Source organism: Salmo salar, chromosome 23 (genome assembly GCF_965601325.2).
Source record: "Salmo salar chromosome 23, fSalSal1, whole genome shotgun sequence".
Taxonomy (NCBI): domain Eukaryota; kingdom Metazoa; phylum Chordata; class Actinopteri; order Salmoniformes; family Salmonidae; genus Salmo; species Salmo salar.
This window is the reverse complement of record NC_138313.1, coordinates 41,355,858-41,383,671: the sequence shown is the minus strand read 5'-3', so window position 1 is coordinate 41,383,671 and position 27,814 is coordinate 41,355,858. Positions and strand designations below refer to the sequence as shown.

Here is a 27,814-nt window from a genome sequence, read left to right as displayed (position 1 = left end):
GGAAGCCACTCCCTGTCCTCTGGTGTAGAGCTCAATGAAACAGAAAGTAATCTATGACACTGCCATTGCTTAACCTACGAGAGAGAGCACGAACATGGCAGAGAATCAGGAACTGTTCTGTTGCGCCGTCTGTCTAGATCTACTGAAGGATCCGGTCACTACTGCCTGTGGACACAGCTACTGTATGGGCTGTATTAAAGAAAGCTGGGATCAGGATGATCTGAAAGGTGTCTACAGGTGTCCCCAGTGCAGACAGATCTTTACCCCAAGGCCTACTCTAAAGAGAAACATTGTGCTGGCTGAAGTGGTGGAGAGTCTGAAGAAGCAAGGAACGCAGGCTGCTCCCCCTCCTGCTCTGTGCTATGCTGGTCCTGGAGATGTGGCGTGTGATTTCTGCACTGGGACCAGAAAGCAGAAAGCCCTCATGTCATGTCTGGCATGTCTGGCCTCTTACTGTGATACTCACCTCCAACCTCACTATGAATCACTTGCTTTCAAGAAGCACAAGCTGGTCAAATCCACCGGACAACTGCATGAGAAGATATGCTCTCATCATGACAAACTGCTGGAGGTTTACTGTCGTACTGATGAGCAGTGTATCTGTTATCTGTGTACAATGGATGAACATAAAGGCCATGATACATTGTCAGCTGCAGCAGAGAGGACTGAGAAACAGGTAAGATCAGAACATCTTGTTGGTGACAGTCGGATAAACAAAGAATTAAAGGTACAGTAAGACTGTTTGGATATGAGATCATTCAAACGACAGAGAAATATGAATATAAACCTTGGGCATATAGATTTTCTTAACCTAGATTCTCCAAATATATCACAATTTTCTAAAGTCAAACACCATTATCATTCTTAACGCACCAAAGTTCAGTCTAAACTCCTTGACACATGTAGGTCTACTGTAAAACTATAATCATTCACATAGAAACATAATAATATCATATTGCCAAGGGACTTCCTCAAGATTTTAGACCTTCCTCTCTATGGGCCCTATGTCACATTACTATACTATTGATCTACTGGAAAAATCAAGCTTGATAGCACATTGAAGAGTGATTCTCCACAGAGGCAGCTGGGGATGAGTCTGCAGAAGGTCCAGCAGAGATTCCAAGAGAGAGAGAAGGAACTGAAGAAGCTCCAACAGGCTGTGGAGTCTCTCAAGGTGAGTATTGTTGACCAGAGGAGACACACCATTTCACTTCTCTCCTCCAGTCAGACCACGTATTCAAGACAGACCACGTATTCACCATGCACACCCTAATTGACAAAAACACAAACCAAAACAAAGGCAGATTCTTCTCATGCTTTGTTGATTACAAAAAAGCTTTCGACTCAATTTGACATGAGGGTCTGCTATACCAACTGATGGAAAGTGGTGGGGGAAAAACAAACAACAATATAAAATCCATGTACACAAACAACAATTGTGCGGTTAAAATGACAAAAAACGCACACATTTCTTTCCACATGGCCGTGGGGTGAGACAGGGATGCAGCTTAAGCCCCACCCTCCACAACATATATTATAAATTGGCAAAGGCACTAGAAAAGTCTGCAGCACCCAGCCTCACCCTACTGGAATCTGAAGTCAAATGTCTACTGTTTGCTGATGATCTGGTGCTTCTGTCCCCAACCAAGGAGGGTCTACAGCAGCACCTAGATTTTCTACACAGATTCTGTCAGACCCGAGGCTCTGACAGTGAATCTCGGTAAGACAAAAATAATGGTGTTCCAAAAAAGGTCCAGTTGCCAGGACTACAAATACAAATTCTATCTAGACACCGTTGCCCCAGAGTGCACAAAAAACTATACATACCTCGGCCTAAGCATCAGCTCCACAGGTAACTTCCACAAAGCTGTAAACGATCTGAAAGACAAGGTAAGAAGGGCCTTCTATGCCATCAAAAGGAACATAACATTCAACATACTAATTAGGATCTGGTAAAAAATACTTGGATCAGTTATATAACCCATTGCCTTTTATGGTTGTGAGGTCTGGGCTCACAATATCGGTAAGTTAGACTCAATATTAGCAGTATACAATCTGGTGGGTGATAACCTTCAATCTGGATAACAACCCAAAACAAATCTTACGACTAGAGAAATTCATCGACAAATATTATGAATACAAGCAACACCCAAACATGACAGAGAGTAAAACAGGGGAACAAATTTCAAATTGAAAACGTGACACTTCTACAGACACAGACAATTTAATATTTTCACCACCGGAAATGGTAACGGTCAAAACCGATCTGTTAAAATGAATAAATGATAAACTGGGTATACTTGAACTAGTCGGTAAGGATATAAAAGAGTTGAAGGCAAGCCTCGAGATGAGTGATGAAAAGCTGCGACATTGGAGAAAGACACAAACAAGCTAAAAGGGAAAGTCAATAAGATTGAAACCGAAGTTAATGGACTTAAAAAGGAGAACACCGTTCTGAGAGAAGCCTTACTTGACATAGAAACTAGATCCATGAGAGAGAATCTGGTACTTACAGGTATCCAAGAGAAAGAATGAGAAGTTCCTGAATCTGTAGTTAGAGAGTTCCTCCTTACAGCGCTTCAGATTCCACGCGAAGCTATCGACAAAATCCAACTCGAACGTGTACACCGCTTCAGACAGAGAGGGCAAAGTTATGAACGCCCAATCGTTGCCAAATTTGCTTTCTTTAAAGATAAAATAATGGTTAAAATCCTGGGTAAAAGACTTGCTGGCACGAAAATTGGCATGAATGACCAGTTCCCGAAGGAAATTGAAGAACGGCGTAAATTTCTGTATCCAATTTTCAAGAAAAATGGATTAAAAGGGAAACGAGTAGCTCTCGTCGTTGATAAACTATATATTGATAACCAGTTGTTCAGAGACACAAAGACTACTCCATGGCTATTTTAAAAATTCTCATAGAGGAGGCAAATAATGAAATACACAATTCTAGCCCGGTGATGGATTGTAATAATACAACAAAAAATATCTTCAAATATAACTAATTGGAACACAAAACCACTAATTCAACATGGTGAAGATAAAAACTCAGTAAACCGAAGGCACAGTATGAGTGGATGGTGTTTGGGAAAGTGTGGCGTTGAGTGAGAAAGGAAATGGTTGCATTTCCCAGAACCAATGTATTGCTTTGAGCAGGGGTTATGAGAGCGCTTTCAATGTTGTTCAGATGAGGATATATGTTTTATAATGAATTATACATCTTATTTATTTATTTATTTATTTATTTATTTATTTATTTATTGTCCTATCATGGTGGAACAGCATTTTAAAATAAATTATACAGATAATTTATTTATTGTCCCATCATGGGGAACTACATTTTTAAAATAACTTTTACATCTAATTAATTTATTTATGTTCCTATATTGATGGAACGGTCCACAACCCTATACCCTAGACACCCACCTGAATGACCATAACTGTTTTATACGACTGCTGTAAACGGTCTGTGCGCAGCCAAAATGCGGTCAGAGACCTAGAGCAGCACTGCCCCCTCAAGATTCTGAGCCTGCTTGGCAGTGTTGGTCCTGCAAAGCCAAAGCCCCTAAAGGGAAAGCATATAATATACAAGGAAATTCTCAAAGCTGCTAATGAGAACCTTGACGACCTGCAATTTCACCGGATGTTGTCGAAACGTTCCGCTAGTGGAACCCCTAGCCATAACAGGTTTTAAGGAAATCATGAATGTAATGGATATATTGAAATTAGTGGATATATGGAGGCTTAAATACCCTGACCTAGTGAGATATACATGGTGGAGGCTTAATCAAGCTAGTCGTCTTGATTACTTTCTGTCACGTCCTGACCAGTAAAAGTTTTTTTTGTTATTGTAGTTTGGTCAGGGCGTGGCAGGGGGGTGTTTGTTTAGTGTGTTTCGGGGTTTTGTGGTTAATGTTCTATGTTAGTATATTTCTATGTTCGTTCTAGTTTTTCTATTTCTATGTTTAGTTGATTGGGTTGACCTTCAATTGGAGGCAGCTGTTCCTCGTTGCCTCTAATTGAAGGTCCTATTTAGTAGGGGTGTTGTTCCTTGGGTTTTCGTGGGTAGTTGTTTCTCCGTGTAGTCATTGTACCTTACGGGACTGTTTGTCGTCGTCGTTGTTTTGTTTTGTGTTCGCGTTCTACATAATAAAGAAAGATGAGTGTACACATTCCCGCTGCATTTTCGTCCAATGTTTACGACGAACATGACACTTTCTTATGTCATTCTCTCTGGCACCAAAAGTTAAAGTGTTGATAGGGGACAGAATGTGGTCAGATCATCACATAATTGGCATATATATAACTCTTACAGAATTTCCACGTGGGCGAGGATATTGGAAATGTAATCAAAGACTACTAAATGATAAATTGTTCATAATTAGGACAGAAGAATTTATAACTGACTTTTTCAGACATAACATAGGTACAGCAGATTGTATGGGACACTTTTAAATGTGCCTTTAGAGGCCATGCGATTCAGTACTCTTCTATAAAACAAAAACAATTTAGATCAAAAGAGTCCATATTAACAAAGGAAATTGAAGGACTAACAGTACAGTTACACAGCAATAAAAACTGTACCATAGAGGCACAGAATAAGTTAGCAGAAAAACTAAAAGAAATGGGGCAACTTATTCAAGAAAGATGAAGGGTAACATTTTATAAAAATAAAGCGAACTGGAGGAACTTATTGATGCAATTAAAGGCTTTAAGGCTGGTAAAACTCCAGGGCTGGATGGCATACCGGTGGAAGTATACCAAACTTTTTTTGATATACTCAGAGGAAAAATTATTAGCATGTTTTAACCACTCCTATATAAATGGTAGATTATCGGACACGCAACAAGAAGGTCTGATTTCATTATTAGTGAAACAGGATCCCAGAGGTATATTGTCACGGCTTTCTTCGTCGGAGGACGATATAGTGAAATCGTTGTCCGAAAAGGTGGACCAATATGCAGCAGAGTTGGTGTTCATTTTCTGAATTTATTAACAAATGTTGAACACGGAAAAACAAGAAAATAATAAGCACGACAAATGACAGTTTTGCAGGCTGACAAAAAACACGCAATGCAAAAACAATCTCCCACAAAATACAAGACAAACACACCCAACTAATATAGGACTTCCAATCAAAGGCAACACCAAACAGCTGCCTTCAATTGGAAGTCCACCCCAATTAACTCAACATAGAAACACGCTCACTAGACTACACATAGAAATACATAAACATAGACCATAACTCAAAACCCGGAAATAATAAATCAAACGCCCTCCTAACTAACACACCACCCCGAACCACATAAAACAAATACCCTCTGCCACGTCCTGACCAAACTACAATAACAATTAACTCTTATACTGGCCAGGACGTGACATATATATAAAGATCCAGTCCATTTAAAAAATTGGAGGCCTCTTACACTTCAGTGTTGTGATGCAGAAATTCTAGCTAAATGCTTGGCGCATTGAATTAAAAAGGTATTGTCAGATATTATTCATGCTAATCAGACAGTTTTTTTACATGGACAATACATTGTAGAGAATATAAGACAAGTACTGGAAACAATAGATTACTATGAAATATCGGGGACAGCAGGCCTGGTTTTCATAGCTGATTTTGAAAAGGCTTTTGATAAAGTACGACTGGAGTTTATATACAAATGCCTAGAATATTTAAATTTTGTAGAATCTCTTATAAAATGGGTTAAAGTTATGTATAGTTAACCCTAAGTTTAAAATAGTACAATATTGCTACATATCAGAACGTTTTAAACTGTCAAGAGGAGTAAAACAAGTTTGTCCACTATCGGCATATCTATTTATTGTTGACATCTAAATGTTAGCTGTTAAAATTACATCCAACAATAATATTAAGGGATTAGAAATCCGTGGCTTAAAAACAAAGCTGTCATTGTACGCTGGTGATTCATGTTTTCTTTTAAAACCTCAATTAGAATCCCTCCACAGCCTCATAGAGGATCTAGATACTTTGCTAACCTCTCTGGATTAAAACCAAATTATTTAGTGTTTTATATTACGTATTGGATCACTAAAAATGCAACTTTTACATTATCGTGTAATTTACCAATAACATTTTCTGACGGGGATGTGCACACACTCGGTATACAAATCCTGAAAGAAAGAAATGATCTCACTCCAATAAATCTTTATAGAAAGTTAGCAAAATAGATAAGAACTTGCTACCATGGAAAGGAACATACCTGTCTATTTGTGGAAAAATCACCTTGATTAACTCTTTAGTCATATCACAAAGTTATACTTAAATCCAAATGGGTTCTCTAGTAAATTGGTAGGAATGTCTCACCCCATCTTCAAGAATGGCCTTTTTCCCTTTATTCAGATTACAACTGCTCACTTTCGGTTGTTTGAAAACAAAATCATCTCCAAAATATTGTTATTTTTTAAACAAGCCTTAGAAAGTTGGTTGCAATTTCAGTTTAATCCACCTGAAAAGACAGAACAAATAGTACAACAAATATTGCGGTTAAACTCAAATATACTAAGTGATAAAAAAATGTATTTTTCGATAAAATGTTAAAAAAAGGTATAATTTTTATAAATGATATCATAAATAGGACTGGTGGAGTTATGTCACACATGCAGCTAACACAGACATATGGAAGTCTCTGCTCTACCCAAAATTACAACCAACTAATTGCAGCATTACTACAAAAATGGAAGAGGCAAGTAGAAGAGGGAAAAAGTAAGGAACTTGTCTGTCGGCCATGCATTAAAGAACATACATGGTTAAAGAAAATTGTGATAAATAAAAACATATACCAATTTCATTTAAGGACCAAAAAATCTACAGCTGTGCCATATAAATTGCAAAATAGTTGGGAAGAGATTTTCGATGTACCCATTCCATGCCACATGGTTAATGAATTGACACGCAAAACAACGCCGGATTCAAAAATTCTAAATTATTATACAAAATTCTTGCAACCAATAGAATGTTTTATATATATATATATATATATATATATATATATATATATAGTATATGGGGGATACAATCTTCCCAGCTCTGCAGATTTTGCTGTGAGGAGGCAGAGTCATTAGATAATTTATTTTGGTACTATCCATACGTAGCTCGTTTTTGGTCACAGGTCCAGGAATGGCTGAAGAATTGCAACATTTGCCTAGAACTAACACAGCAGATAGCAATATTGGGTGTTTTGAAAAGTCATAGTCAATCAATCAATAATATAATAATTATTTTAGCAAAAATGTTTCTTTAATTTACAATCTGTCGAAGCTATGAGAATAGAAAGGTTCAGTACTTTTGTGAAGCATCACAGCACAAATATATGGCAAATAGAAATCCAAAATGGATGGTGTTAAGAGATAGATGGGAAGGGTTGAATGGAGCTGAAGAGTGGGACTAATAACAAGATAACCAATTTAAAACATACGGGGTCTGTAAAATGTATATACAGTCGTGGCCAAAACTTTTGAGAATGACACAAATATTAATTTTCACAAAGTTTGCTGCTTCAGTGTCTTTAGATATTTTTGTCAGATGTTACTATGGAATACTGAAGTATAATTACAAGCATTTCATAAGTGTCAAAGGCTTTTATTGACAATTACCTGAAGTTGAAGCTAAGAGTTAATATTTGCAGTGTTACCCTTCTTTTTCAAGACCTCTGCAATCCGCCCTGGCATGCTGTCAATTAACTTCTGGGCCACATCCTGACTGATGGCAGCCCATTCTTGCATGATCAATGCTTCGAGTTTGTCAGAATTTGTGGGTTTTTGTTTGTCCACCCGCCTCTTGAGGATTGACCACAAGTTCTCAATGGGATTAAGGTCTGGGGAGTTTCCTGGCCATGGACCCAAAATATCAATGTTTTGTTCCCCAAGCCACTTAGTTATCACTTTTGCATCATGGCAAGGTGCTCCATCATGCTAGAAAAGGCATTGTTCATCACCAAACTGTTCCTGGATGGTTGGGAGAAGTTGCTCTCAGAGGATGTGTTGGTACCATTCTTTATTCATGGCTGTGTTCTTAGGAAAAATTGTGAGTGAGCCCACTCCCTTGGCTGAGAAGCAACCCCACACATGAATGGTATCAGGATGCTTTATTGTCGGCATGACAACAGGACTGATGGTAGCGCTCACCTTGTCTTCTCCGGACAAGCTTTTTTCCGGATGCCCCAAACAATTGGAAAGGGTATTCATCAGAGAAAATGACTTTACCCCAGTCCTCAGCAGTCCAATCCTTGTACCTTTTGCAGAATATCAGTCTGTCCCTGATGTTTTTCCTGGAGAGAAGTAGGTTCTTTGCTGCCCTTCCAGACACCAGGCCATCCTCCTAACGTCTTTGCCTCACTGTGCGTGCAGATGCACTCACACCTGCCTGCTGACATTCCTGTGCAAGCTCTGTACTGGTGGTGCCCCGATCCCGCAGCTGAATCAACTTTAGGAGACGGTCCTGGCACTTGCTGGACTTTTTTGGGTGCCCTGAAGCCTTCTTCACAACAATTGAACCACTCTCCTTGAAGATCATGATGATCCGATAAATGCTTGATTTAGGTGCAATCTTACTGGAAGCAATATCCTTGCCTGTGAAGCACTTTTTGTGCAAAGCAATGATGACGGAACGTGTTTCCTTGCAGGTAAGCATGGCTGACAGAGGAACAACAATGATTCCAAGCACCACCCTCCTTTTGAAGCTTCCAGTCTGTTATTCGAACTCAATCAGCATGACAGAGTGATCTCCAGCCTTGTCCTCGGCAACACTCACACCTGTGTTAATGAGAGAATCACTGACATGATGTCAGTTGGTCCTTTTGTGGCAGGGCTGAAATGCAGTGGAAATATTTTTGGGGGATTCAGTTCATTTGCATGACAAAGAGGGACTTGCAATTAATTGCAATTCATCTGATCACTCTTCATAACATTCTGGAGTATATGGAAATTGTCTTAATACAAACTGAGGCAGCAGACTTTGTGAAAATGTATATTTGTGTCATTCTCAAAACCTTTGGCCATGACTGTACAGTTGAAGTCGGAAGTTTACATACACTTAGGTTGGAGTCATTAAAACTCGTTTTTCAACCACTCCACAAAGTTCTTGTTAACAAACTATAGTTTTGGCAAGTCGGTTAGGACATCTACTTTGTGCATGACACAAGTAATTTTTCCAACAATTGTTTACAGACAGATTATTTCACTTATAATTTACTGTATCACAATTCCAGTGGGTCAGAAGATTACATACACTAAGTTGATTGTGCCTTTAAACAGCTTGGAAAATTCCAGAAAATGATGTCATGAAGCTTCTGATAGGCTAATTGACATCATTTGAGTAAATTGGAGGTGTACCTGTGGATGTATTTCAAGTCCTACCTTCAAACTCAGTGCCTCTTCGCTTGACATCATGGGAAAATCTAAAGAAATCAGCCAAGACCTCAGAAAAAAATTGTAGCCCTCCACAAGTCTGGTTCATTCTTGGGAGCAATTTCCTAACGCCTTAAAGTACCACGTTCATCTGTACAAACAGTAGTACGCAAGTATAAACACCCTGTGACCACACAGACGTCATATCGCTCAGGAAGGAGACGCGTTCTGTCTCCTAGAGATTAATGTACTTTGGTGCAAAAAGTGCAAATCAATCCCAGAACAATAGCAAAGGACCATGTGAAGATGCTGGAGGCAACAGGTGCAAAAGTATCTATATCCACAGTGAAACCAGTCCTATGTCGACATAACCTGAATGGCTGCTCAGCAAGGAGGAAGCCACTGCTCCAAACCGCCATAAAAAAGCCAGACTATGGTTTGCAACTGCATATAGGGAAAACTATAGAACTGTTTGGCCATAATGACCATTGTTATGTTTGGAGGAAAATGGGGGAGGCTTGCAAGCCGAAAAACACCATCCCAACCGTGAAGCACGGGGTTGGAAGCATCATGTTGTGGGGGTGCTTTGCTGCAGGAGGGACTGGTGCACTTCACAAAATAGATGGCATCATGAGGAAGGAAAATTATGTGGATATATTGAAGCAACATCTCAAGACATCAGTCAGGAAGTTAAAGCTTGGTCGCAAATGGGTCTTCCAAATGGACAGTGACCCCAAGCATACTTCCAAAGTTGTGGCAAAATGGCTTAAGGACAAGAAAGTCAAGGTATTGGAGTGGCCATCACAAAGCCCTGACCTCAATCCTATAGAAAATTTGTAGGCAGAACTGAAAAAGCGTGTGTGAGCAAGGAGGCCTACAAACCTGACTCAGTTACACCAGCTCTGTCAGGAGGAATGGGCCAAAATTCACGCAACTTATTGTGGGAAGCTTGTGGAATTGTACCCAAAACGTTTGACCCAAGTTAAACAATTTAAAGACAATGCTACCAAGTACTAGTTGAATGTATGTAAACTTTTGACCCACTGGGAATGTGATGAAAGAAATAAAAGCTGAAATAAATCATTATCTCTACTATTATTCTGACATTTCACATTCTTAAAATAAAGTGGTGATCCTAACTGACCTAAGACAGGGAATTATTACTAGGATTAAATGTCAAAGAATTGTGAAATACAGAGTTTAAGTGTATTTGGCTAAGGTGTATGTAAACGTCCTACTTCAACTGTAGGTTCTGAAATTTTGTGAAATAGCACAGTTACAAATAGAAATCAAACAGGATGGACATCAGAAATAGAGGAAGGACTAACAACATAAAATATAACTATTGTAAAATAGATTGTGTTTGTAAAATGTGTATAATATGTATAAACTGAAGGTAGAAGCCTACGTGTTATTGTTTATTAGTTTACTCCAACTGGAGGAAGGGTGGTAGGGTTTGCAGGGAATAATAAAGGTATATTCTAAGAAAAGTCTGTGTCTATATATGTATGAATGTTTATGTATGCATGTGTGCGTGCATATATATATATATATATGGGTAAATATATGAGGGAATGGAAATTATGCAGACAATTATATTGATGGAAGCAGCAATTCTTTCCGCAATATTAAGCTGATTCACCCTTAAATGTTGAATAAAAAATATAATAATCATGAGAAAACAAACAGATAATTACTTAACACATTGGAAAGAATCAACAAAAAAACAGCAAACTACAATGCTGTTTGTCCCTAGACAGAGAGTACACAGTGGCAGAATACCTGACAAATATGACTGACCCAAACTTAAGGAAAGCTTTGACTATGTACAGACTCGGTGAGCATAGCCTTGCTATTGAGAATGGCCGCCGTAGGCAGACCTGGCTCTCAAGAGAACACAGGCTATGTGCACACTGCCCACAAATGAGGTGGAAACTGAACTGCACTTCCTAACCTCCTTCCAAATGTATGGCCATATTAGAGACACATATTTCCCTCAGATTGCACAGATCCACAAAGAATTCGAAAACATACACCATTTTGATAAACTCCCATATCTACTGGGTGAAATACCACAGTGTGCCAGCACAGCAGCAAGATTTGAGACCAGTTGCCACAAAAAAAGGGCCACCAGTGAAGAACGAACACTATTATAAATACAACCCATATTTATGTTTATGGCTACTTCATCATATAACCATGACTGACTCCATGTCAGTCTCATCAACATGGAGCCCTCTCTGTCTGTCTCTTTCTCAATTCAATTCAAAGGGCTTTATTGGCATGGAATACAGAGACATTTCAAATGTTATAATTCAAGTGGAAAATAGGGGGGGGGTTCAGGGTGGGTGGGTGGGAAAGGAGTTGGGTGCAGTTGAATCAGTGAAGGTAAGCTGTAGTGGACTTGTTTTGTTTGTGTTTCTTTGTGCCAAATCCACTGCTCTGTTTCAGGTGCAACATTTATGGTCATGTTGCAGCAGTTTGGAGGAGGGAGATTCCAAGATGTGGGAAGTGTGCAGGAGGTCATGGGATAGAGGATTGTTTAGTTTTGGTGGATAAAGTTGTGTGTGTCAACTGAAGGGATGCCCATGTTGCTGGGGATCGAAAGTGTCCAGTGAGAGAGAAGCAGGTTGAGGTGGCTAGAATCAGAGTAGCAGAAGGTACCTTATGCTGAGGCCGTGAAGAAAGTAGAGGAGGATGGGTCAAGGGTGAGGGATCCTGAGAGGATCCCTGTGAGTAGTAGATCTGTGCCAGCACAGAGGGATAGGCCAACGAGTGATATATGCTTCAGAAAGGTTGGCTTCTTAGTGTTCATAGCAATGGTTATCAACTGTACCGCAGAAATGGAATGTAAATGACCAAAAATTGATGTTGTGGTGGCAGCTGCAGAGAAGTATTTGGGCATACGATGAAGAATGGGGGTTTAGTGTCCTCTCACCCAGAAAGCGGTATAGCCTGAGAAAATGGGTCATGGTTGCTTAAGGGCATATCTTCAGAATCTGCTTAAATGGATAGTTTTTTTTCTGGCACGGCAGGTCTATAGGCTTCTCTACTGGTTTCTGATTGTGATGTTTTCCTTCCCACCTCTTATGGAAATTTCCCGGTTAGACTTCTTTAACATGAACAGTGGCAGACACTGAGGGAATATGTCAACAACAACAAAAAATGATTTGTTTATTTTGCAAGGGACACACAGTGATGTGATTAATGAAGTGTGTTGGTGTGTCTGGTGGAAGGGGGTTCAGGTGCTGAGCCATGGCCAAATCTTAGTGTAGGGGTAGCAGAAGAGGTGTGTAAGGGAAGATTGTTAGTGGTTAGAGCCAAAATCAATTACCTTGAATGCACCTAGTACAGGGCTCAGTTCTCTGTTTCACCAGGGCCCAGGCAGGTGTCCTATTGGAAATTCAATGTAAAGTTCTTATAAGATTTTTGTTCAAGATTCCATGGCTTTTGGGATAGGTGGGGACAACCGAAGGGGGAGTTTGAGTCTCTCAGTCAGTGGTGGTGTCACGTTCCTCGTATTCTCCCTCATCGGAAGATATGTCGAAATCACTCGATGACCAATACGCAGTGGGTTGACTGTTCCACATCATATTTATTATAGATGGAAACGACAAAACAAAATAAACACGCAAAGGAGAAAGGTGACAGTTTCACAGGTGAAACGAAACACAGTGCAAAATACAATAACCCACAAACACACAGACAAACACATCCTACTAATATAGGACTCCCCCAATCAAAGGTAACTCAACACACCTGCCTTCAATTGAGAGTCCAGCACCCAACCTACACATAGAAAACCTAACCTAGAACCTAAACCAACACTCACAACCCCACTATACCATAACCAAACTTAAAACCTCTTCAGCGTCTCATCCCGTCAGCGGGATCAAAATCCAGCGAAAAATCATATCGCCAATTAGCATAAAAAAAAAGATTAATTAAAAAAAATATATGTAATCTTTTTTTTTTTTTTTAGATACACCTCTCCTGAATCGACCCACGTCGTCCGATTTCAAAAAGGTTTAACAGGAAAAGCAAATCATTAGATTATGTTAGAGGAGTCCATCGTAAAATGCAGCAACATAGCCATTTTCCGACCAACCACATGCATCACAAATAACCAAAAAACAGCTAAATGCAGCACTAACCTTTTACAAACTTCATCAGATGACACACCTAGGACATCATGTTACACAATGCATGCATTCTTTTGTTCAATAAAGTTCATATTTATATATGAAAACAGCATTTTTAAATCGGTGTCTGAAGTTGACTAACTATTTTCCCGTCAAATGCATCCAGGGAAACAGGGCTACATTTTACTGAATTACTATTCGAAAACATGTTTAAAATGTAATATTGTCATTCTAAGATTTATAGATGAATATCTCTTGAAGGCACCTGTCATACCAGATTTAAAAATAACTTTACTGGGTAATCACACTTAGCGATAAAAGGGGATGCGGTACTCAGAAACTGACCTAGTAAATACAGCTCGGCGCCATCTTGGAACAACCGCATTTCACATCTAATGTTGTATAATATTGTCAATAATCCATTACCTTTAGTTGTCTTCATCAGAAAGCACTTCCAGGAATCCCAGGTCCACAACAGATGTATTTTCGGTCGAAAAAGTCCATCGTTTATGTTCAATTAGCTTGCTGATGTTAGTGCGTCCGAAGGGCATATCCAACTAATCTGCCTTGCGCGCCACAGTGGTTTCGAAATAGTACTTTTTTTTCACATTTAGGTTCGTTCAAACATGTCAAACGTTGTATAACATAAATCTTCAGGGCCTGTAACACCAAGAGAGCCAATAAGATTCGAGGGGGATGATTTCATTGTGTTTCAAACCGTTTCCAAAGGTGGGGGTAGACATGGCCGCCGGCGTCATAATGGTGATGGCCCTCCCGCTGTGACCAATTTCCAACGCGTCTCATTCACTGAGTTTCGACTGTTGAAGGCTCAAACCACTTTGTAAAGACTGGCGACATCTTGTGGAAGCAATAGGAAGTGCTCACTAAACGATATCTCACGGTGTGAATTTTAGGCGATGACGTGAAGTTGAGTCCACAATTCAGAATTCCACTTCCTGGTTCAATCGGTCTCGGGGTTTTGACTGCCATTTGAGTTCTGTTATACTCACAGACACCATTCAAACAGTTTTAGAAACTTTAGGGTGTTTTCTATCCATATATAATAAGTATATGCATGTCCTAGCTTCTGAGTTTGATTAGTAGGCCGTTGAAAATGGGAACGAATTTCTTTCAAAATGCGCTTTGGCGCCCCCTATCCTAGGATATCCTCAAGAGGATAACTCTGCCACGTCCTGACCAAATATAATACAAAAATACCTAAGTATATGGTCAGGACGTGACATTACCCCCCCCCCCCCCCCCCCCCTAAAGGTGCATACACTGAATGCACCAAACTAACAGAAAAACCCCCCCACACAATTAACCCCCTAACTAAAGGGAGGGAAGGGAGGGTAGCTGCCGTCAACGACGGCACAGTGCTACACCCCCCTCCCCAACCCACCTATATTGGAGGTGGCTCCGGTTCTGGCCTACTGTCCTCCAGACCGTAGACAGACCTGTTGGGCTTAGGACAGTAGGCAGACTTCTTTGGTTCTGGGTCGTGGGCCGACTCCTTCGGTCCCAGGCTGTAAGCAGACTCCTTCGGTTCTGGGTTGTAGGCAGAATCATCACAGTCATAGTTAATCAACTTTACTTTAGAATTGTGACCAGACTCACCCGGTTCTGGGTCACAGGCAGCTCCCCTCAGTCCCGGGTCGCAAGCTGTTGTCGGATACTCTGGTCCACACACCGGTGACGGATCCTCTGGGCCGCACACCGGTGTCGGATCCTCTGGACCGCACCCTGGTGTCCCTGGCGGTTCCGGCGAGGCGGGCCACTCTGGCGGGTCCGGCGAGGCGGGCCACTCTGGCGGGTCCGGCGAGGCGGGCCACTCAGGCGTCGGATCCTCTGGGCTGCACACTGGTGTGGGATCCTCTGGACGGTGCCCAGTCTCCGTACTCTCGAGGATGGACTGACGCGCCGGAAGCTTGGTGCGTGGAGCTGGTACAGGTTGTGCCAGACTGGAGGCACGCACTTCCGGGTCAGGCGGGAAATGGCAAGACTGGGCCATGGAGACGCACAAGTGGTCTTGATCGCACCGCCTGCACAACCCATCCTGGCTGGATGGAACTAGTAGCCCTGTATGAGCGGGGTGCTGGTACAGGGTGAACTGGGCTGTGCAGAGGCTCGACAGTTACCGTGCGTAGAGCGGGCGTAGGGTAGCCTGGTCCTAGGAGGCGTACCGGCGGCCAGATGCGCTGCGCAGGCATCCTCCTACCAGGCTGGATGCCCACTCTAGCACGGCATCTGCGCGGGGCTGGAATAGCTCGCACGGGACTGTGCAAGCGTATGGGCGAGATCGTGCGCACTTCTGCAAACTTCGGCACCCTCAACTCCATACTTCTCTCCATGTAAGCACGGGTAGTTGGCTTCTGGCTTTTCCTTGCCCTAGCCAATCTACTCATGTGCCCCCCCCAAAAAAATTATTGGGGGTGCCTCTCGTGCTCCTCCACCAGCGCGCTCATGGCCTCAAAACGCCTCTCCGCCTTGGCTGCCTCAATCTCCGCCGGAGGGAGACGGTATTCCCCAGCCTGATGCCAGGGTCCGGCCCCGTCCAGAATCTCCTCCCAAGTCCATCTCTCACCATAGTCCATATACTCAGTGTGCAGCTCCCTCCCTCGCTGCTTGGTCTTGGTTTGGTGGGTAATTCTGTCACGTTCCTCGTATTCTCCCTCATCGGAAGATATGTTGAAATCACTCGATGACCAATACGCAGCGGGTTGACTGTTCCACATCATATTTATTATAGATGGAAACAACAAAACAAAATAAACACGCAAAGGAGAAAGGTGACAGTTTCACAGGTGAAACGAAACACAGTGCAAAATACAATAACCCACAAACACACAGGCAACTCAACACACCTGCCTTCAATTGAGAGTCCAGCACCCAACCTACACATAGAAAACCTAACCTAGAACCTAAACCAACACTCACAACCCCACTACACCATAACCAAACATAACTCTGCCACGTCCTGACCAAATATAATACAAAAATACCTAAGTATATGGTCAGGACGTGACAGGTGGGATGTAGGGCAATCCCAGATTTGGGTTTTCTGTCAGCAGTATACAGCTTTTTCCTCTTCTGAAGCCAGGAGAGTACTGGGGGAACTTGAGCGGTTCATAAGTGAGGTGGAGGCTGAGCTGGTGGGGCAAGGTAGGGTGGGGCTGAAAAATAATATATCAGAACTACGTAGGGACCTAAGGGCTTTCTTTTCTGATGAAAGCAAAAGGAGCACTCGTAAGAGCAAGATTTTCAATGTTGAGAGAGATGGATGCTCCCAGCTATTTTGGGTGGGGAAACCAAGAAAATCCATTGTTTACATTTGTCTGATTGGGGTGTAACTTATGTTGAGGGGAGATGAGGGAGCCTGTCACAGAGAAATCAAATTGACATTTCCCTGGCCTTTCGCAAACTCTCAGCTGCCTTCTCTCAGACGGTCTGCCTGTGGAATTATTGGACAAGCCTTGTTTTGCATGTTGCGTGAGTGTGTCGGGCTGCTAAACTGTAAATGGGTGGCTTTGACTCTCCTGCCCAAAAAAAGGGATTTGAGAGACTTAAAGAACTGGAGGTCTGTGGCATTCCTCTGGGTGGACTTTAAGGTTTTTGCCAAAGTCCTTGCTAACAGACTCAAGTCCCACCTGGACTCTATTGTGCACAAAGACCAAACACACTGTGTACCAGGGCGCTCAATCATAGACAGTCTCTTCTTAATCTGGGAGAAAGCCTTTGATAGGGTGGACCATGAATATCTGTTCAATGTGTTGTTTTGGTTGTGGGGAGAATTTTGTGGCCTGTGTTCAAATGTTGTATGCTTGGGCTTCATGTATGGTCAAGGTGGGGGGAGGGCTCAGTTGGCCTGTCTGGGTAGGGCGGGGCATTCACCAGGGATGCCCTCTGTCGGGGCAGCTATACACTCTTGTTATTGAGCCCTTTCTGATCCTGCTATGCAGGAGGCTACAGGGAGTGTGGGAGCCAGGCATAGGGTTGGGGACAGGCATAGCAGTGTCAGCATATGCTGATTATGTCTGTGTTGGTTAGGGATGAGCAGGACCTACTGGCCCTGGAGAATCGTTTGAGGGTGTACGAGGGGGCGTCTTCTGCATAGGTAAACTGTGGCAAGGGTGAGGTTCTTATGTGGGGAATGGAGGGACAGGGCACCTGCACAGCTTTTAGGGGGGTTGCAGTGGGGCTGTGAGGGGCTCAAGGTGCTTTGGGTGTATCTGGGCTCAGAGGGGTGTGTTAGGAAGAACTGGGAATGAGTGTCACAAGCGGTGGTGTAGAGGCTGACGAAGTGGAGGTGGCTCCTCTCCCAAGTGTCATACAGAGGGAGGGTGTTGATCATCAACAATTTGGCGGCATCCTCCTTATGGCATAAATTGGCCATCTTCCACAACCCACTGATCCCGTTGACGTCTGCAGGAAGTACCTGTGACTCGCTTAATACGGAAGTGGTCAGATGACGCGGATGCTACCTACAGGACTGTTTTGCTAGCACAGACTGGAATATGTTCGGGGATTCATCCAATCGCATTGAGGAGTATACCACCTCAGTCACCGGCTTCATCAATAAGTGCATCGATGACGTCGTCCCCACAGTGACCGTACGTACATTTCCCAACCAGAAGCCATGGATTACTACAGGCAACATCCACACTGAGCTAAAGGGTAGAGCTGCCGCTTTCAAGGAGCGGAACACAAATCCGGACGCTTATGAGAAATTCTGCTATGCCCTCAGATGAACCATAAAAATTGCAAAGCGGCAATACAAGACTAAGGCTGAATCCTATTACACCAGCTTTAACGCTGGTCAGATGTGGCAGGGTTTGAAAATATTACGGACTACAAAGGGAAACACAGCCGCGAGCTGCCGCTGCCACTCTAACCTGGTGGTCCCAGCGCGCACGACCCACGTGGAGTTCCACGTCTCCGGCAGCCTCTGGAACTGCCGGTCTGTGGCCAACAAGGCAGAGTTCATCTCAGCCTATGCTACCCTCCAGTCCCTCAACTTCTTGGCGCTGACGGAAACATGGATTACCACAGAAAACACTGCTACTCCTACTGCTCTCTCCTCGTCTGACCACGTGTTCTCGCACACCCTGAGAGCATCTGGTCAGCGGGGTGGTGGCACTGGAATCCTCATCTCTCCCAAGTGGACATTCTCTCTTTCTCCCCTGACCCATCTGTCTATCTCCTCCTTTGAATTCCATGCTGTCACAATCACTAGCCCATTCAAGCTTAACATCCTTATCATTTATCGCCCTCCAGGTTCCCTTGGAGAGTTCATCAATGAGCTTGACGCCTTGATAAGTTCCTTTCCTGAGGATGGCTCACCCCTCAAAGTTCTGGGTGACTTTAACCTTCCTACGTCTACCTTTGACTCATTTCTCTCTGCCTCCTTCTTTCCACTCCTCTCCTCTTTTGACCTCACCCTCTCACCGTCCCCCCCCCTACTCACAAGGCAGGCAATACGGTTGACCTCATCTTCACTAGATGCTGTTCTTCTACTAATCTCACAGCAACTCCCCTCCAAGTCTCCGATCACTACCTTGTTTCCTTTTCCCTCTCGCTCTCCTCCAACACTACTCACTCTGCCCCTACTCAGATGGTACTGCGCCGTCGCAACCTTCGCTCTCTCTCTCTCCTGCTACTCTCTCCTCTTCCATCCTATCATCTCTTCCCTCTGCTCAAGCCTTCTCCAACCAATCTCCTGATTCTGCCGCCTCAACCCTCCTCTCCTCCCTTTCTGCATCCTTTGACTCTCTATGTCCCCTATCCTCCCGACCGGCTCGGTCCTCCCCTCCTGCTCCATGGCTTGACGACTCATTGCGAGCTCACAGAACAGGGCTCCGGGCAGCCGAGCGGAAATGGAGGAAAACTAGCCTCCCTGCGGACCTGGCATCTTTTCACTCCCTCCTCTCTACATTTTCCTCCTCTGTATCTGCTGCTAAAGCCACTTTCTACCACTCTAACTTCCAAGCATCTGCCTCTACCCCTAGGAAGCTCTTTGCCATCTTCTCCTCCCTCCTGAATCCTCCCCCCCCTCCTCCCTCTCTGCGGATGACTTCGTCAACCATTTTGAAAAGAAGGTCGACGACATCCGATCCTCGTTTGTTAAGTCAAACGACACCGCTGGTTCTGCTCACATTGCCCTACCCTATGCTTTGACCCTCTCTCTCCAGATGAAATCTTGCGTCTTGTGACGGCCGGCCGCCCAACAACCTGCCCGCTTGACCCTATCCCCTCCTCTCTTCTCCAGACCATTTCCGGAGACCTTCTCCCTTACCTCACCTCGCTCATCAACTCATCCTTGACCGCTGGCTACGTCCCTTCCATCTTCAAAAGAGCGAGAGTTGCACCCCTTCTCAAAAAACCTACACTCGATCCCTCCGATGTCAACAACTACAGACCAGTATCCCTTCTTTCTTTTCTCTCCAAAACTCTTGAACGTGCCGTCCTTGGCCAGCTCTCCTGCTATCTCTCTCAGAATGACCTTCTTGATCCAAATCAGTCAGGTTTCAAGGCTGGTCATTCAACTGAGACTGCTCTTCTCTGTGTCACGGAGGCTCTCCGCACTGCTAAAGCTAACTCTCTCTCCTCTGCTCTCAGCCTTCTAGACCTATCTGCTGCCTTTGATACTGTGAACCATCAGATCCTCCTCTCCACCCTCTCCGAGTTGAGCATCTCCGGCGTGGCTCACTCTTGGATTGCGTCCTACCTGACAGGTCGCTCCTACCAGGTGGCGTGGCGAGAATCCGTCTCCGCACCACGTGCTCTCACCACTGGTGTCCCCCAGGGCTCAGTTCTAGGCCCTCTCCTATTCTCGCTATACACCAAGTCACTTGGCTCTGTCATATCCTCACATGGTCTCTCCTATCATTGCTACGCAGACGACACACAATTAACCTGTTAGGGCTAGGGGGCAGTATTGACACGGCTGGATAAAAAACGTACCCGATTTAATCTGGTTACTACTCCTGCCCAGTAACTAGAATATGCATATAATTATTGGCTTTGGATAGAAAACGCCCTACCGTTTCTAAAACTGTTTGAATGGTGTCTGTGAGTATAACAGAACTCATATGGCAGGCAAAAACCTGAGAAGATTTCATGCAGGAAGTGGCCTGTCTGACAAGGTGTCATTCTTCTTGTCTCTGTTTATTGAAGAGTGAGGATCTTAGCTGTACCGTGACACTTCCTACGGCTGCCATAGGCTCTCAGAAGGCGGCAAAATGCTGAATCGTGGCTTTGCAGGCTCTGGCTGAAACAAAGTAGCGCGTTTGGGTAGTGGCTGGTTACAGTACTGTGAGACTCAGGCTCGTGCCCGCGTCGACCGAAAGCTTTGTTTTCTTTCCTCTGTTTAGCTAAATGGACATTCCCGGTCCGAATATTATCGCTTTTTTTACGAGAAAAATGGCATAAAAATGGATTTTAAACAGCGGTTGACATGCTTCGAAGTACGGTAATGGAATATTTAGATTTTTTTAGTCACGAATTGCGCCATGCGCACGACCCTGATTTACCATTTCGGATAGTGTCTGGGACGCACGAACAAAACGCCGCTATTCGGATATAACGATGGATTATTTTGGACCAAACCAACATTTGTTATTGAAGTAGCAGTCCTGGGAGTGCATTCTGACGAAGACAACAAAAGGTAATCAAACTTTTGTAATAGTAAATCTGATATTGGTGAGTGCTAAACTTGCCGGGTGTCTAAATAGCTAGCCCGTGATGGCTGGGCTATGTACTTAGAATATTGCAAAATGTGCTTTCACCAAAAAGCTATTTTAAAATCGGACATATCGAGTGCATAGAGGAGTTCTGTATCTATAATTAGAATAATTGTTATGCTTTTTGTGAACGTTTATCGTGAGTAATTTAGTAAATTGTTAGTGAATTCTCCGGAAGTTTGCGGGGGGTATGCTAGTTCTGAACATCACATGCTAATGTCAAAAGCTGGTTTTTGATATAAATATGAACTTGATTGAACAAAACATGCATGTATTGTGTAACATAATGTCCTAGGTGTGTCATCTGATGAAAATCATCAAAGGTTAGTGCTGCATTTAGCTGTCTTCTGGGTTTTTGTGACATTATATGCTAGCTTGAAAAATGGGTGTCTAATTATTTCTGGCTTGGTACTCTGCTGACATAATCTAATGTTTTGCTTTCGTTGTAAAGCCTTTTTGAAATCGGACAGTGTGGTTAGATTAATGAGAGTCTTGTCTTTAAATAGCTGTAAAATAGTCATATGTTTGAGAAATTGAAGTAATAGGATTTTTAAGGTATTTGAAAATCGCGCCACTGGATTACACTGGCTGTTGCGTAGGTGGGACGAATTCATCCCGCCTAGCCCAGAGAGGTTAATCTTCTCCTTTCCCCCTTCTGATAACCAGATGGCGAATCGCATCTCTGCATGTCTGGCAGACATATCAGTGTGGATGTCGGATCACCACCTCAAGCTGAACCTCGGCAAGACGGAGCTGCTCTTCCTCCCGGGGAAGGACTGCCCGTTCCATGATCTCGCCATCACGGTGGACAACTCCATTGTGTCCTCCTCCCAGAGTGCTAAGAGCCTCGGCGTGACCCTGGACAAAACCCTGTTGTTCTCCGCTAACATCAAGGCGGTGACCCGATCCTGTAGGTTCATGCTATACAACATTCGCAGAGTTCGACCCTGCCTTACACAGGAAGCGGCGCAGGTCCTAATCCAGGCACTTGTCATCTCCCATCTGGATTACTGCAACTCGCTGCTGGCGGGGCTCCCTGCCCGTGCCATTAAACCCCTACAACTCATCCAGAACGCCGCAGCCCGTCTGGTGTTCAACCTTCCCAAGTTCTCTCACGTCACCCCACTCCTCCGCACACTCCACTGGCTTCCAGTTGAAGCTCGCATCTGCTACAAGACCATGGTGTTTGCCTACGGAGCTGCGAGGTGAACGGCACCTCCGTACCTTCAGGCTCTGATCAGGCCCTACACCCAAACAAGGGCACTGCGTTCATCCACCTCTGGCCTGCTGACCCCCCTACCTCTGCGGAAGCACAGTTCCCGCTCAGCCCAGTCAAAACTGTTCGCTGCTCTGGCACCCCAATGGTGGAACAAGCTCCCTCACGACGCCAGGACAGCGGAGTCAATCACCACCTTCCGGAGACACCTGTAACCCCACCTCTTTAAGGAATACCTGGGATAGGATAAAGTAATCCTTCTAACCCCCCCCCCCCCCCCCCCCCCCCCCCAAAGAAAAGATATAGATGTACTATTGTGAAGTGGTTGTTCCACTGGTTATCATAAGGTGAATGCACCAATTTGTAAGTCGCTCTGGATAAGAGCATCTGCTAAAATGACGTAAATGTAAATGTAGCCTACCAGACAAGCTAAATGTAATTTATTCTTGCTTCTAGCCAAGCAACACTGAAGCATGCATGAGAGCACCACCTGTTCCAGACGATTGTGTTATCATTGTGTTATCACACTCTCCGTAGCCGATGTGAGCAAAACGTTTAAACAGGTCAACATTCACAAAGCCACGGGGCCAGACGGATTACAAGGACGTGTACTCAAAGCATGCGCGGACCAACTGGCAAGTGTCTTCACTGATATTTTCAACCTCTCCCTGACTGAGTCAGTAATACCTACATGTTTCAAACAGACCACCATAGTCCCTGTGCCCAAGAAAGCGAATGTAACCTGACTAAATGATTACGGCCCCATATCACTCACATCGGTAGCCATGAAGTGCTTTGAAAGGCTGGTCATGGTTCACATCAACACCATCATGCCGGAAACCCCAGACCCACTCCAATTCACATACTGACCAAACAGATCCACAGATGACACAATCTCAATCGCACTCCACACGGACTATCATGGTCCAAACACACCAAAACGTGAAGAGGGCACGACAACATCTTTTCCCCCTCAGGAGACTGAAAAGATTTGGCTGGAAAGGTCAGGGGTCCTATATGGAGCCCTGGCTACCAATAGCTGGTTGGCTCGGGCTGACCTGGGAGTTGGGGAGGGGTGTCTGTTTTCTGCAATGACAGACTGTTCATCATATTTTTTCTGTGTTGCCAGGCTAATGACATTACTGTTGATGCCTTAGAGTTGAGTTTTACACAATGATCAACAGTGTGGAGATGTTTCAGGAGGTATGGGGACTCAGGGGGCCTGTCTATACGGCTGGAGAGGAGGGGTTGGATGTACGGTTGGAATGTGGTGCTGGATGGTGTATTGTACTATGGTGTTCGGTACTGTATAATGTGATTGTGTGGAGGTTGTGGTGACACGCAATGTTTTTGTATTGGGGGGTAAGTGTAAAGAGGATGGCTCATTAAAGTAAGACAAGTCAGTCTCAAGCTCTCTTTCTGTCTCACTCTCTTTCTCTCTTTCCCCCTCTTTCCTTCAATCTTTCTCTCTCTCTCCCCCCTTTCTCTCTCGCTCTCTCTTAACAGCGTTCTGCACAGGCAGCAGTGGATGACAGTGATCAGATCTTTACTGAGCTGATCCGCTCCATTGAGAGAAGGAGCTCTGAGGTGAAGGAGTTGATCAGAGCCCAAGAGAAGGCTCAGGTGAGTCAAGCTGAAGGACTACTGGAGCAACTGAAGCAGGAGATAGCTGAGCTGAGGAAGAGAAGCACTGAGCTGAAGCAGCTCTCACACACAGAGGATCACATCCATTTCCTCCAGGTAGCTGTCTTGATACATGTGATATGAATTTAAAACTTAATATGAAACTCTTAATCATTATGTTCTGGTTCTCATTTCTCTCTCACTCTCTCCGTCCTCTCTCTCTCTCTCTCCCCCTGTCTCTCTCTCTCTCTCTCTCTCTCTCTCTCTCTCTCTCTCCAGAGTTATCAGTCTCTCTCCAGTATCAGTGTATCTTCAGACTTACCCAGCATCGTTGTCCGTCCCCTTCAGTACTTTGGAGATGTGAGTAAGACTGTGTCTGAATTGAGAGAGAAAGTAGAAGACTTCCTTAAAGGAGAATGGACCAAGATCTCCACTACAGGTGTGTTGAAATTCGACAACAATATTAAGTCATGTAAATTCAAACTGTAGACCAACGAAAGGTCCTACAGCCATCACGTTAGACATGTGGAATATCAAATCAATTTATATTTGTCACATGAGCCGAATACAACAGATGTAGACCTTATTGTGAAATGCTGACTTACAGACCCTTAACCAACAATGCCATTGAAGAAATTGAGTTAAGAAAATATTTACAAAATAACATTTATTAAAAAAATCTAATTAAAAAACGCAATAAAATAGCAATACCAAAGCTATATACAGGGGTTACCAGTACCGAGTCAATGTGCGAGGGTACAAGTTATTTGAGGAAATTTGTACAGTGTAAGTAGTCTGGTTTGCCATTTGATTAATTGTTCAGCAGTCTTATAGCTTGGGGGTAGAAGCTGTTAAAACCTGTTGGGGTTAGGGGGCAGTATTTGCACGGCCGGATAAAAAACGTACCCATTTTAATCTGGTCACTATTCTTGCCCAGAAACGAGAATATGCATAGAATTAGTAGATTTGGATAGAAAACACTCTAAAGTTTAAAAACTGTTTGAATGGTGTCTGTGAGTATAACATAACTCATATGGCAGTCAAAACCCTGAGACAAATCCTAACAGGAAGTGGAAATCTGATGTGTGGAATCACTTTCAAGTCTTTGCCATTGAAACACACAGTGAGTTAGGATACATGTAGCACTTCCTAAGGCTTCCACTAGATGTCAACAGTCTTTACAAAGTGGTTTGAGCCTTCTCTGGTAAAAACTGACCGAACGAGAAGCCTGGAAAGTTTGTCATAAGCGGATGGCCTATACTACTATGACACGTGTGCCCATGGGTACTCTCTCGTTCCGAAACGTTTTATAAGACAATGCAATTGTCCGCCTTGAATATTATTGAAGTTCTGATTGAAAAAGGCCCTAAAGATTTATGCTATACAACGTTTGACATGTTTGAACGAACGTAAATATTGTTTTGGGGCACTTTAGTGAAGACAAGTCCCGCGCGCCTCGTACATTTTGAGTAGCCTTCGGAACGCGCTAACAAGAAGGAGCTATTGGGACATAAATTATGAACTTTTTCGAACAAAACTACATTTGTTGTGGACCTGGGATCCCTGGAAGTGCCTTCTGATGAAGATAATCAAAGGTAAGTGAATATTTACAATAGTATATTTGATTTTCGATGACTCCAAGATGGCGCTAACCTGTATTGCCAAGCCTATTTTTCTGAGCATAGTACCTCGTTTATTGCAAAGTGTGATTTCCCAGTAAAGTTATTTTTAAATCTGGCAATGCGGTTGCATTCACGAGATGTTAATCTATAATTCTTTGAATGACAATATTATATTTTACCAATGTTTTCGAATAGTAATTATTTAATTTGTTGTGCTGATTCACTGTCGGTATTGGACGGAAAATATTTCCTGAACATCACGCGCTAATGTAAAATGCTGTTTTTGGATATAAATATGAACTTGATAGAACAAAAAATGCATGTATTGTCTAACATAATGTCCTAGGAGTGTCATCTGATGAAGATTGTCAAAGGTTAGTGCATAATTTTAGCTGGTTTTCTGCTTTTGGTGACGCCTGTCTTTGCATTGAAAATGGCTGTATGTAATGTTTTGTCAATGTACTGTCCTAACATAATCTAACTTTATGCTTTCGCCATAAAGCCTTTTTGAAATCGGACAACGTGGTTAGATTAAGGAGATGTTTATCTTTCAAAGGGTGTAAGATAGTTGTATGTTTGACAAATTTGAATTATGACATTTAATAGTTTTCAAATTTGGTGCTCTGATATTTCACTGGCTGTTGATAGTGTGTACCGGGGGTGGGACGCTAGCGTCCCACGTAGACCATAGAAGTTAAGGAGCCTTGAATATGGTACAATGATAACATTCCCTCTCTCTGTCAATGTGTTTGTGTGTCTGTAGTGAATATAGTGGATGTTGTACTGCCTCCAGAGCCCAAGACCAGAGAACAGTTCTTACAATGTGAGTCTCTTTATTCTGAAGTAACTAACAGTCTCTTTTTACTGACACTCCTAACAATCCCTCTAGAAATATATAGCAATAGTAGATCTAATCAAAGACTGGGTATCTATCTGACTCCTCATATTTCTCTGATTTGATCTCTGCTGTGCTCTAATCAAAGACAGGGTAGATACAGTATCTGACTTAACTTATTGTTCTAACTCCCCTCATTGGTCTCTGCTCTGCTCTTCTCCCAGATTCCTGTCAGCTCACACTGGACCCAAACACAGCACACACACGTCTCTCTCTGTCTGAAGGGAACAGAAAGGTGACCTATACAGGCCAAGTCCAACCATATCCTGATCATCCAGACAGATTCACAAACAACTTGATGGTGCTGTGTGGAGAGGGTCTGTCTGGACGCTGTTACTGGGAGGTGGAGTGGAGTGGGCTGTGTGTTATTACAGCAGCCTCATATAAAGACATCAGCAGAACAGGGAGAGGTAATACATTTGGACTCAATGACAAGTCCTGGAGTTTACACTACTATAGTAATGGTTATTGGTTCAGACACAATAGTGTTAGGACGAAAGTATCAGGCCCTCAGTCCTCCAGAGTAGGAGTGTACCTGGATCACAAGGCAGGTACTCTGTCCTTCTACAGTGTCTCTGACACAATGACCCTCCTCCACAGAGTCCAGACCACATTCACTCAGCCACTCTATCCTGGGTTTTCTGTCGATTGTCTTTTCTCTGGTACTGCTGAGCTGGTTAAACTGTAGTAGGGTCCACATAGATACTAGTCATGCTGGTGTAGTCTATAGCTGAGCTGGTTAAACTGTAGTAGGGTCCACATAGATACTAGTCATGCTGGTGTAGTCTATAGCTGAGCTGGTTAAACTGTAGTAGGGTCCCCAGATGTGATGATTCATTCTGTTCTGTTTGTCTTTACAAATGTTTTTTTTCTGACTGATTTGATCTTCAGAGATTTCATCCATTAAAATGCATTGTTTTAATCTTGTACATTAATTAAACTTTTATTGAACTTTTATTAAACTAGGCAAGTAAGTTAAGAACAAATTGTTATTTACAATGATGGCCTACCCTGGCCAAACGCTCCCCTAACCTCGAATGACGCTGGACCAATTTTGTGCGGCCCTAGGGGACTCCCGATCACGGCCGGTTGTGAAACAGCCCAGGATCGATTCCGGGTCTGTAGTGATGCCTTTGATCGCTGCGCCACTCAGGAGGCAATTTCTATGTTGTTTTCCTCAGTGGCTTGGAACAGATAGTAACTAA

The 27,814-nt window shown here is 43.3% G+C and overlaps 1 protein-coding gene and 1 long non-coding RNA gene across 2 annotated transcripts; one reads left to right on the top strand and one right to left on the bottom strand.

Moving 5' to 3' along the window:
* Positions 1–42: 42 nt before the first annotated feature.
* Positions 43–27,538, top strand: LOC106584634 (tripartite motif-containing protein 16). The gene is made up of 6 exons (XM_082968124.1): positions 43–676; positions 1,079–1,174; positions 23,976–24,209; positions 24,372–24,531; positions 26,478–26,537; positions 26,774–27,538. Exons 1-6 carry the CDS (start codon positions 95–97, stop codon positions 27,295–27,297), a joined length of 1,656 nt encoding a protein of 551 aa, XP_082824250.1. The 5' UTR covers positions 43–94; the 3' UTR covers positions 27,298–27,538.
* On the bottom strand, positions 670–3,092 carry LOC145863021 (uncharacterized). Its single transcript, XR_014382354.1, has 3 exons — positions 2,514–3,092; positions 1,828–1,878; positions 670–1,269 (listed from the first exon to the last, which is right to left on the bottom strand). It is a non-coding gene; the product is annotated as an uncharacterized LOC145863021 (long non-coding RNA).
* Positions 27,539–27,814: the final 276 nt, after the last annotated feature.

What these genes read in the sequence shown, in the direction of transcription:
- LOC106584634 (XM_082968124.1), top strand. Translation starts at nt 95, where the DNA reads ATGGCAGAGAATCAGGAACTGTTCTGTTGCGCCGTCTGTCTAGATCTA. An exon ending in CAGAGAGGACTGAGAAACAG is followed by an intron (nt 677 to 1,078) that starts GTAAGATCAGAA and finishes GATTCTCCACAG; the next exon opens with AGGCAGCTGGGGATGAGTCT. An exon ending in ATCACATCCATTTCCTCCAG is followed by an intron (nt 24,210 to 24,371) that starts GTAGCTGTCTTG and finishes CTCTCTCTCCAG; the next exon opens with AGTTATCAGTCTCTCTCCAG.